This window comes from Chlorocebus sabaeus, chromosome 10, assembly GCF_047675955.1.
Source record: "Chlorocebus sabaeus isolate Y175 chromosome 10, mChlSab1.0.hap1, whole genome shotgun sequence".
NCBI classification, from domain to species: Eukaryota; Metazoa; Chordata; class Mammalia; order Primates; family Cercopithecidae; genus Chlorocebus; species Chlorocebus sabaeus.
The window spans coordinates 52,439,114-52,451,154 of NC_132913.1; the positions used below are offsets into that span (position 1 = coordinate 52,439,114).

The following is a 12,041-nucleotide window of genomic DNA, read 5'->3' on the forward strand; positions in this document are numbered from 1 at the left end:
AAAAGAGTGTTTTTCTGACTAACAATACTGATTTGCAATTTACTAAGTATGCAACCACTTCATTTAGTCTTCACTTCAGGTGGATTGGGTTATCATAATGCTATAGGTTAGGGACCAGATGCTGAAAAGGCTAAATGATTACTTTTGATGGGAGTGGTGGTTAAACAAATAGTAAGTAGCTTCTACTTCTTAATGCTGTAATCTGAAGGGAATGCAACCTGGAGAATAAGTTTTGGCTCAAGTGAGAATGTTGGCTCAAATTTAAAATATTTGTTTCAAATGTTCCATTGTAGCCAGTATCTTACTTCAGGATAATTATTTTTTTAAAAAAAACTACTATTTTTCCATTCCCTTCTTTTGAATTCTGAAAGAAAATTAGTTTACTCTTTGTCTGAAATGGTTTGTCTCTACCCACATGGGAATAGAAGTCACAAAACTTACCTACAATGTTGTCTTCCAAATTTGCTAACAGTTTCCCAAATGGCAACCAATGATTCACCTTATTTGAGAGACTACATGTCATAGCAAACGCAACAGAGAGGATTCCTAAACTGCTACATAAATTACTCTTCTTGTGTAAAATATAACACTGGCTTATAAAAGCAAGACATATAACATGACTTCACCAGCGGGTGGTGTAAAAAACAGCATATACTTCTGATTTTACTTTAACTGTATTGAAAAGAAAGAGACAATTCAAAACGTTTTTTATTACAGCTATTCCCAAGTAAGTTAAGCGAACTGTTTCCTAGTACCAGAAAATGAGGATTTAGCTTGAAGTTCCCTCTTGCACATTTTGAAAGGATTTTAAACTAGCAACCCCAAATAATTCTGTGTGTATTCTAGTCTTGCAGATAGTTTTCAAAAACATCTCTATTCAGTCTGCAGAATATTTGTTTTCTCCCCTCATCATGAACAATGGCATTCCTCCTCGCTCTCTCATTCCCTTTCCTACTTCTCTTCACACCCAGGGTAATATACATACATACATATACATATACATATGTCAGCAGCAAACATTCCTGGATCTTCTCTTTCTTCTAAGCTTTAGTGTAAAACCAAATAAAATGATTTTAGTGGAAAAAACAGAAAAGGCAGACTCTGTCAAACTTATTTTTGTGCATCCATTATGTATCTGGGACATGCCTTTAATTTGGATATTTTTATGTCAGGTATTTTCAAAGGCGTTCCAGATCTCTGAGTTTATTTGAAACTTCTATTCACTCTTCGGAATGTATAATAATGGGTGTGAGCGCAGCTTTCAAGGCAACAGAGACAGAAAAAGAAGATAACAGAAATAGCATTCAGAGAAAATAAACCAAAAATAACACACTGGAAGATGCAGCAGAGTGGAGGGAATACCCACAGATGTGGCAACACTTTCTCTAGGGAAAACCAGCTTTCATGTTTTAAGGAGTGAAAGGCTATCTTTCTTTGCCTCAGGCATGTCAAAACACATTTCCCAGGTATCTTTTTCATCTTGTTCCCAGAAGATAAATGTCGACTGTTTCTTAATTTTCAGTAACAAAAGGGGAAATAGAAGAAATTAGGTCTGTAAGACACAAGCATGAAGGTAGGCTTTGGATTCAAAGTGGGTTGGGAAAAGTCAAGATGGACAAAGATGCCGGGAATTTTAAGATGTTCTAGTGGGAACAAGGAAAGTGAGTATTTGTTGGAAGTACTTAGCATTTTGAAGTTTCATTGTATACTTTTAAATACTTCTTTATTTTGTACTACTAACATATATAATCTGCTTAAAAATAAAATAATGTAATAAACAAAATAACATTTGTAATTTATGTGAATAGAAGACAGGGTGTCCACAATTTATGGCCTCTCTGCTTTGACATTTTCAGAAGAGATATTTGATTTGAGCAGTATTTACTGTGTATCTTATGTTTCCTGTCCCCACCACCTTCACTGATTCTCTTTCTACCAGATTCCTTTTCTGTTTACAGAATCAGAAACTGTAAACTGTTTATGGTATATTTCTGCTTGTTAGTTGTGTTAATGCTCTTAGCCTGTCTTTACTGGGAGATGCAAATTTAAAACTAATAGATTATTTCTTTCACTTTTGAAATTACCTATCTATCCATCTGTCTTCTGTCTATTTACAAATATAAAATGAACGACATCTACCATATGTATGTACTGTTTCTGTTTTTAGTATTAAAACATTGGCCATCAGCTAACCTCCCTGATCTTGCCTGTCTGGAGTTTACTCAGCTCCGGCAAACCAAGTCTACCAGTTGCTCCTAAAGCACTCCAGGCATGCTACCATGTCAGGGTTTTGCACTTCCTCTATCATCAGCTTAGAACGCTGTTCCATAAGATAGCCTCTTCCTTTGCCTCCTCCAAATCTTTCCCAAAATGTCTAAATACTGAGGTCATTGTAAACCACCCTATTTAAAATTTTACTTCCAATTATGGCTCGTGTTCCTTTTTTCCTCCTTACTTTTTTTCCCTTAACATCTGTTACCTTCTAACGCAGTCTATAACTTATTTATGTTGTTTATTGTCCGTCTCCTTGGAAATAAATTTCCATGAGGTCAGTGAATTGAATCTCTTTTGTTCTTTGAGGTATTTTCAGCATCTTGAATTATGCTTGCCACATAGTTGGTGATCAATGAATATTTGTTGATTGGACTGAATGAACTAATCTGCAAACTTTTATTTGAGCAAAATGATGAAACAATAAAGGAAATAATACTGCTATCAAACTGCGTACATACATTTGTGAGTAATTGAAACTACTCAAAAGTTTTGTTTCCCTCATTTGAAATTCATTCATCAATTTTAACTTAATAAGAGACTTATTCTTTGTCACACAGATTTTCAATATATTGCTTAGTCCCGTAAAACTCTTTAATGTAGGTATTCTTACTTTATTTTACAGAAATTTTACAACGTACAACTGACTTGACCAAGGTCACAGAACTAGTTTGGAGTTGAGATATGAACACGAACGTTTGTGTTCACTATAGCATCATTATGCTATAGTTTCATATACTCTTAATTCTAATAACACCTAATAGTTTTAAGAATTCCAAAATATCAAGGGTGACTGTTTAAGAAAAAAAAAAATCTGATCTGAGAAACCAAGTTGCCCTCCAGAGCTTCAAGTTAATTCCAAATGTGTTATACTGATTTGATAATATATTTTATATTTGTATTACACAAGATAGTAATAGTTGAATTTCTTGATATTGATATTGTCTTAAATAAATGGCTTGTATCTTAAAACTCTTTGTGCATTCATGTCCATTTTGTTCTAATATGAGAATACAAGTTTAAGTTATTGATATAGTCTACTTTTTTCTTTAAAAATATTTGTTTACATATTAAACATAGATTATAAAACATTCACTGAGAACTTGCATATTACCTTTTCTCCCAACCAAAAGTAAATACTATGTTGAATTTTTTGTTTATTACTTCTGTTTTTTTAGAAGTTTCTTTATGAAAAATATATCATACCTCTTGGTTGATTTGCAGTTTTTGATTAATCTTATATATTATCTCTCGAAGCATTATTTTTAGGGTATAATTCTGATTCAAGATTGTTATGATTAGAAGCATTTGCAATTCATAGCACATGAAATTTTAATGGTGCCAAATAGTGTTCAAAGCCATAATTGTACTTATCACAGATTTTATAACTAATTAATCTTTACATCAGACATATGTAAACAATACATTAACTTACTAATCCATAAAACTTACTAAACAACAAATAATTGAAACTAATTTTTACTCTTTTACTTAAAACTATGATGAAGAACTAGGTAGCTGGCATTAAATCAGAGCACAAAATAGACTACCTTTGATGCTATTCTCTTCAGGAACATTTAGGTCATAATTTCATTCTAATGTACCATGGCATGACCCTATACAAGCAAAATGGAGACTCACCATAGTCCAGTTCTCATATCAAAGGATAAAGATAAAACCCAAAGAACATTTCTTTTCAAAATTTATGTGTGTTACAATCACAACTTTGTATACCAAAGGCAAAAACTCATTCTCAAAGAAAATAAGTTTATCTGGGGTCTCAAAGTGGAAAATGTAAACAAGAGATTCCCAAACTCTCCCTGAAAAGTCTGTTAGCATAGGTTGTGTGTGTATATACACACACATATATATGTATATATACACACACACATACAGGTTGATATATATAGGTTATATCAATATATATATTATATATATGATATCAATATATCTATATATATCAGTCTCAAAATGGTGAACATTTTATGAACGGTTTAATAAAAATCCCTTTGAAGACAGTCTACGATAAGAATTTAAACAACTATATTAAATGTTAGTTCCCCATCCCTCACTGAAGTCAGATAGCATAAAAGTGTACTAAAACAAAATACAACAACTAAAAAGCAATAGCAATGACAAAGAAACCAGAGCACTTAGTAGAAAATCCTACCTGATGAGGGGAGCAGAATTTCTTGTCACTGGTCAGTCTGTTTCCATCCATGGAGAAAAGGAAGCTGCTTCTTTTGACACTGTCTTCAGATTCGGATTTCGGAAAGCTGTCTCTCTCTCCTTTATTGTTTCCTTCATGGCGCTCCCTCTGTCTTCTTTTCTTCCTTCGGTTCCTCCATTCTTTAGCACTTTTGGAGCTTAACTTTGATGCTTCTGAAGAACTTTCCAACAACTCTCCTAACCCACCGATTCCACTGAAATCTCTTGAAGCAGCGGATGCTGCCGCAACTGCCTGTCGTAAAACAAAGTCAGGCACTATTTAGAACACAGAGCTTTGAAAACAGTGGAGTATGGTTAAAATATTGCCGTTTAAGACTCATTAACTATAAGCGAAAAGTCTGTTCTTCTAGTCCTTTTGTTTTGTCTCACCACAAGAGTTTACTTAACAACAACCCTTACATTTGAAATCATATAAAGCAATATGCTAGTGTATGTATTAAAGCAAGAAAAATATGGTTTTGCCTATCTTCTGGATTGTCTTTTTTTGGGGGCGGAGGGGACAACTGTTCTCTCCATAGTATCTTCTATACTTTAAAAAGCAAATGTTTTCTTAGTGGTGGTTGCTCATTTAACTACTATTCTGATTCCATCTGTAAAATGTTTCCTCCTGTGTGCACTTGTGAGCAACTGAGTAGTAATTTTTTTCCCTCTAAATCCAGTACAAAAGACTGTTTCTTTTCTTTTTTGTGAACGCAAAACATTTAAAGTGCCTACTATTTTACCTCCAGATGGAAGTAGGGGAATATATTAACTAGTTTATCCTCTTCCTTCGTTTGAATTGCATTTAGGACTTTAGTTCACTTCTCTGTGGTCATGTTACTCCCAGAAAATTTATTATGTATCACTTTTAAAATGTTAAATGTTCATAAATTGTTTAATATTATAAATAATAACAAATGATTAACATAGCAACACATAAATTCATTCAAAGGATTATGAGAACTGCTTCAAATATTTTCTTTCCATATTGCAGCACTAAGTATTCTTAAGCACTTTGAATTTCTATACCTACTAATAAAACACAGTCCGCTCTGAGGTGAAACATAGAAAATAGTATTTTTAGACTGGAAATGATCTAACAGTGACATACAGAGGATATGAAACAATATGGTGAGCATCAAAGCTGAGTTCTCATTAAGCATATAACTATTTGAAAATGTAACCACAGAAGTGGAAACTATTAAATTATGACAATATCAGTTAAACTTTTTACATATGTCATCACTAAATACAAACAACTCTAACTTATCTACTATATTGTTTATCTTTCCCACCAACTATAAGCTGGATAGAAATTGTATCACCGTATGCTCAGAGACTGGTATGTCACCTGACATAAATAGGGCTCAGTAAATAATTGGTGAATAAAGATTTAAAAATGTATTTTGCTATCAATTTTCTCAGACACTGGGGTGGGAGTGGGGGAAGAACAAGACATACTTAGCCTTGACTTTTCAAGACATCATAAAAGACTGGCATAACAGTCTGTATAACAACATATTTTAGGAAGAAATGGAGATAAAACCTATTTATAATACTGTGACATCACTTTGTGCTTTATGTTTCATCTGTCTTAAGAAGAAGCAAACCCTGCTAAGTAGTTTTCAGTTTTAAACTTTATGTTAACTAAAATTTAAAAAAAGATTTTAAATCTAAAATTACTATGCTGCAAATTCTCTAGGATTACAATGATCTCAGGGAGGGAAACTTAGTACTAAACATGATTTTAAATTTATGTGTTTGACCAAGCAACACACAAAATGTAACAGATATTTATTTATATTAAGCACTATACTCATAATGGAAACTCAGATATAAGACTTGATATAAGATAATGCCCAGCATTTAAATGAAACACTAATTCAGAATTTAGATATTTATGAAATGTTATATAGTCACATAGCCAGGTTTTTAATCAAATTATTGATCATCAGTATCACTTTTAATATAATTCATGACATAAAATGAGAAATATTAAGTACATTTTATAACTCTGACTATATATGCAAAATAAAGTAAATAAATGAATCATTTATCAAGTGATAAGCAAGTTAAATATAGTTACATAGTGATTGATACATATGATATACATAATATACACCATTTGTTGAAACAGTGAATATATATATACACGCATACCCCTTCTTATCCAAATAAAGTCCTTAATTCTCTTTTCCATTTTATATAGACACAAACACACAACACACAGTGTTAATCATTTATTGACTTGTTTGTCCCTGGAAACAAAGGAAGTGGTGGTCATAGTCCCTCACCATAATCCTAAAACTTACATTCATTTAAATCACTTCCACATATATATATATATGTGTGTATATATATATATATATATATTTAGATGGGGTCTCACTCTGTTGCCCAGGCTGAAGTGCAATGGCGCAATCTTGGCTCACTGCAACCTCCATCTCTTGGGTTCAAGCAATTCTCCTGCCGCAGCCTCCTGAATAGCTAGGATTACAGGCATGAGCCACCACGCCTGGCTAATTTTTGTATTTTTAGTAGAGACAGGGTTTCACCATGTTGACCAGGCTGATCTCAAACTCCTGGCCTCAAGTGACCCACCCACCTCAGCCTCCCAAAGTGCTGGGATTACCGGCGTGAGCCACCGCACCTGGCCCCAAACTTTGTTTTGCATAAGATGTTATTTCCCTATGTATTCTGGGTAACAGTTCAAATATTTCAAAACCAAAACAGATTTCTAAGGCAACAAAGGTAACCTCTGACACATTTTCTGTGTCACTCATCAACTCAAATTTGTCACTTGTTCCACTTCCAGTGATTTGCCAATTCCCTCAAAGGCAGATGTTTCCTGTCATCTCTCATGTCTGTGTACCTGTTTATACCCAACTCTGTGATTCTACCAATGTCTTGCGTATTAGAATAATAGTGTTACTTTCACAGCCAACTTACTGAATTCCTCTTTTAACAAGTAAGAAATTTCACTTAGTATTTACTCAGGAAATAACATTTTCTTATAACATTTTTGTGTGATTCAAAATAGGCTCTGTAAATCACTGTATCTGTGTGTCCATAAAAATATAACCACATAACTAATACTTCATTCATTTTACACATGTAATCCAGTTAAAATCCCACTCAAAGCTACAAGACATTATACCTATTTCTGTTCTACCCCAATTATATTAGATTTCTTAAGAGCTACTGTTCTGAATTTTGTTCTAGAGCTTACTCCCAAATTTTTTCCTATATATAGACTGCTATGGGATATACTAAGCTGGGCAACATTAGGCACTTAAATATCACAATTTAAATGCCAAACACAATTAGAATGATCTAGGACAAAACATTGATTTCTTTGCAGGGTTTGTGTTTCTCCACGTTATTTTCTCATGCCTACACAATGACTAGCCCTAGGTGCCCCTCAACCAATAATAAAGAAAGATGGAAATGATGCTAGCCTTCATGAAGTCATTGGCTAGATAGTAAGTTTTGAAGACTGGTAGGTGGTTAGTGAGACTTAAGCTACACTGCAGTATAAATGATTTCATAGGTGCACTCATTCTCTCTCTTTGCCTACAATTTCCTCCTGGATTCAACATTGATAATTTACTGGTCATCATTACCTGTGTTGTCAATAAGGAACTAAAATGGATTTGGCACTGTGCTACTCCAATCAGTACTATACTTTACCTTGGATAAATTTAAATTTTGTATGTATGAAGCTATAGCTGAATCAAATTGTGATGTTTTTGTCACTAAAATTCAGTAACTGACTACTAGGTTAATAGAATTGATGTTTTTTAGCCGAACTCATCATAATCATAGGTTCTTTAAACTTCTATTAGACATAGTGCATGTTTATTTCTAAGTTCAAAAAGACTATACTCTTTTAATTGATGCCATATTTTACCCTAAAATGGCTGAATTTTAGAATAACTCATTTCCGTACTGTATTATCTGTGTAATATTTTCAAGCACATTAATTTGTCTGCTTTTATTAATTATAATAGAAAAACCCAGTGCTTTAAAATGCAATCATAAGCAATTTATGAATATTATTTCCTATAACATTTATTTAAAACCATGAAATAAAGTATTTTCCCTGTAAATAACTATTTTATTTTATTATCTTATAAATGTGTTTTATTTATAGCGATATAGAATAAAACTCTTCAATAATTCAAATGTAGAACTTTCTGGCATGCATGAAGTATATTTTTAAATATTTTCAAGTTTCACCAAATTTGTTTAGAGTTTTCTATATAAAATCAATAAGGTATATCCACATTACTACTTTGTACTCAATGGTAAGATGAAAGTGGCCACACCAGCATGTTCACCCAAAGCTAAGTCTATGGTTGAGCTCAGTAATTCACTAAACAATTCATTGCTGTATCTCCATTTCACCAAAAAAATGCCTTGAGAAAGGACCTAATGCTATTTGTTGTGCATCTTCAAAGTAACTCAGAATTGTTAAAAACTTAAATTTTGAATATACCAATTTCCAGTATATACTGTCATCCAAAGAACACTTCAAATATGTGGAGCCATTCATCTGAAAAAAAAAATCCTCAAAAAAGTCAGTGCATAAAAACAAAATTGGATTTCTGCTTCTGGCCAAAACGTAGTAACAGAGACCAGATTTACTCTCTTCTGAAGCAACCAATAAAACAGACAAAATACATGTTACAGTGGTTTTGAAGACACTGGACATCAGATCAGAATGTTTTAAGATATTGGAAAACGGAAAAGCAAGCAAGCCAGCTCTATGCTTTTCTTAGCTTATGGTCTGCAACTTCCAGACTATGATGTAGAGAGGAAGTATCTCTGCAGACTCCATGAATGGATGAGAAGAAGCTGAATCTAGGAAAGTCAGGGTGGCTATATAGTTCACAGAACAGGGTACCACAGAGGCGACAGTTGAGCAGAGAGAGAACTCTAGGGATCTCAGGTTCCCCTTGAGTACTGAGAAGATTATTCACGAAGCATGTGTCTTAGAAAACTACCTGAGGCCGAGGATTAGAGGGAACACCACCCAGCAATCACACTGTGCCAGAACCGTGTCTGTTCCTATACCGGCAAACACTTCCTTTTAAATGGGCATTGGGTAGAGTATTAGGAAGGGTCTTGATTCACTAGTGAGGAATAATTAGTCTGAGAATAAATGGTATTCTGGTCCTGTCTATTTTCAAAGGTTTAAAGATACAAAAGGATCAAACTGTGCATAAACGACGTAACTACATCCCAGATTGACAGTGTCTGGAATTCAATTGAAGATTGTCAGAAACATAAAACTGCAGAAATATATGACCCATAATAAAGAGAAAAATTAATCAAAACTGACCAAGAACTGACACAGATGTTCAAATTAGCAGACAGGAAACTTCAACAGTTGTTGTCACTGTATTGTGTATGCTCACAATATTAATGAGAGATATATGAAATATAAAAAAGACCCAGATCAAGCTTGTAGAGATGAAAACTACAATGTTTCAGATGACAAATATACTGGATAAAATTAGCAGCAGATTAAATGTGCAAAAGAAAAGATAATTGACTTGAAGACAACGATAGAAATTACTAAAATTGCAATTGACAAATGGAGTTTAAAACTTGTAGAGAGTTACAAAGGACATAAAACAGCCAAAAAACAGCTTTGAAAAAAAAAAAGAACAAAAAGTTGGGGACCTACACTATCTTATTTCAAGACTCACCATAAAAGGTACAGTAATTAAGAGAGTGTGGTGTTGGTATAAAAATGACAAATAAATCAACTGAACAGAATAGAGTTCAGAAATAGACACACTCACCTATGGACAACTAATAATTGACAGAAGTTCAAAGGCAATGCAGTGGAGAATGAATGTTTTGTTTATATGCAGTTGGAATAATTAGATACTCATATTTTTTAAAAGTCAATCTCAACATATCACCCATATGTTATACAAAAGTTAATTTAAAATGGGTTATTGACCTAAATTTAAAGCATAAAACTAACTTTAGAAGAAAATTTAGAAGAAAATACTTGTGGTGTTGACTTGGCAAAAGTTTCTTCAATCCAAAAGAATGATTTAAACAAAAAAGCTAAGAAATAGTTCGCTGGATAAACTGCACTTTAAATATTTGAGAGGCATATATGTGAAAGAACTTATATCCCAAAGAGTCAAAGAACACTCAAAACTCAATAATATGGAATCAAACAACCTAGCTAAAAAAAGGAAGGGATTAAAGAGTTGAACAACCGCTTCATAAAAGAAGCTATACAGATGGAAAATAAGAACAGAAAAAGATGCTTATCATTAGTAATTAGGAAAATGAAAATCAAAACAGCAATCAGATACTTATTAGAATGGCTAAAATTACAAAGACTGGCCACAGCAAATGTTGGCAAAAATATTGAGAAATTATAATTCTAACTGGCATGAATAGGGTTTTTACTATATCTTTGCAAGAGTCTTCACCTTTCAGTATATGGATTTTTTTTTCTGTCTTCTAATACAGTACTGTGTTTGCATCTCTTCTCCTCAACACATTAATACCCCATTCACTATACCCCTAGCTCACACAGACTTTAATATTGATAAAAATCTCAAGTTGCATCTAATTTTAGACACCTTCCTGATATCCTGATGTGGGCTATAGCAAACACCTTGTTAAAATTTTTTGTTACTGAAATCCCAAAGAATTGTTAAACATAGGTATATATAAAGTTTTCTTGTCAACCTTTAAAATCAATTAACTTCAGAACAAAATCTCAAATGTCATAATTAGGGGTGAATCACTAATAATTGGAAATATCAGTTTTATTTCTTTTCTAAATTAAATAAAAAATTAAATTCCCCTCTTAGGTTCCATGAGACAATTCCATAGTAAACCTTATCCCTAATGTATTTTCTACCCACTGGCTGATTTCTTTATATACAGTGTCTAAAAAGTTTATTCAACTCTAACTTCAGAAACAAGTCCATATGTGAATATTTTTCTTTTTCTAATGACAACGCCTGTATATGAAATAAAAGGCAGTACGAATCTACCCTCTATAGTATAACACTATTTCTACTTAGAAACTAATAATAATAATGATAAATCTTTGCTTTTATCACTCAGTACCTGAGCTTCTTCCTGTTGCTTTTTAAGCTGTTCGAGCATCTGTTGAAATTCAGCCTCTTTTTGTTCTGCTTCTTCCAATGTGGCCTGATTCTGTTCCTCATAGGCCATGGCTACCACAGCCAGGATCAAATTCACCAAATAAAATGAGCCCAAGAAAATGACCAGGACAAAAAATATCATGTATGTTTTCCCAGCAGCACGTAATGTCTAGGAGAAACGGGGGATAATTCCATCAGTATTTTAGTATAATGTCCCCAAATAAATATCTGGTTACCACAGTTAGATAGTCAGCAGACTAATTCGCTTTTTAGTATCCAGTTTCTTTTCACCAAGAGTTTTTTGGTATTGATATGCTCAACACACAAAATTAAGAATCAGATTATTTGAGGCTTGACTGCAGTCTCGTTTGATATAAATACATTTTAAATTCATATATAGTGGATATATATGTG

The 12,041-nt window shown here is 33.1% G+C and overlaps 1 protein-coding gene across 5 annotated transcripts in view; it reads right to left on the bottom strand.

The window, feature by feature from the left end:
* The window catches only part of SCN3A (sodium voltage-gated channel alpha subunit 3), a 114,205-nt gene that overhangs the window by 51,864 nt on the left and 50,300 nt on the right, over positions 1-12,041 (bottom strand). For all 5 annotated transcript variants that reach the window (XM_007965204.3, XM_007965208.3, XM_007965211.3 and 2 more), the window contains exons 11-12: positions 11,590-11,796; positions 4,442-4,732 (exon numbers count right to left, since the gene is read on the bottom strand). In XM_007965204.3, coding sequence (XP_007963395.3) covers positions 4,442-4,732; positions 11,590-11,796 — 498 coding nt within the window. The remainder of the gene's footprint in view (positions 1-4,441; positions 4,733-11,589; positions 11,797-12,041) is intronic.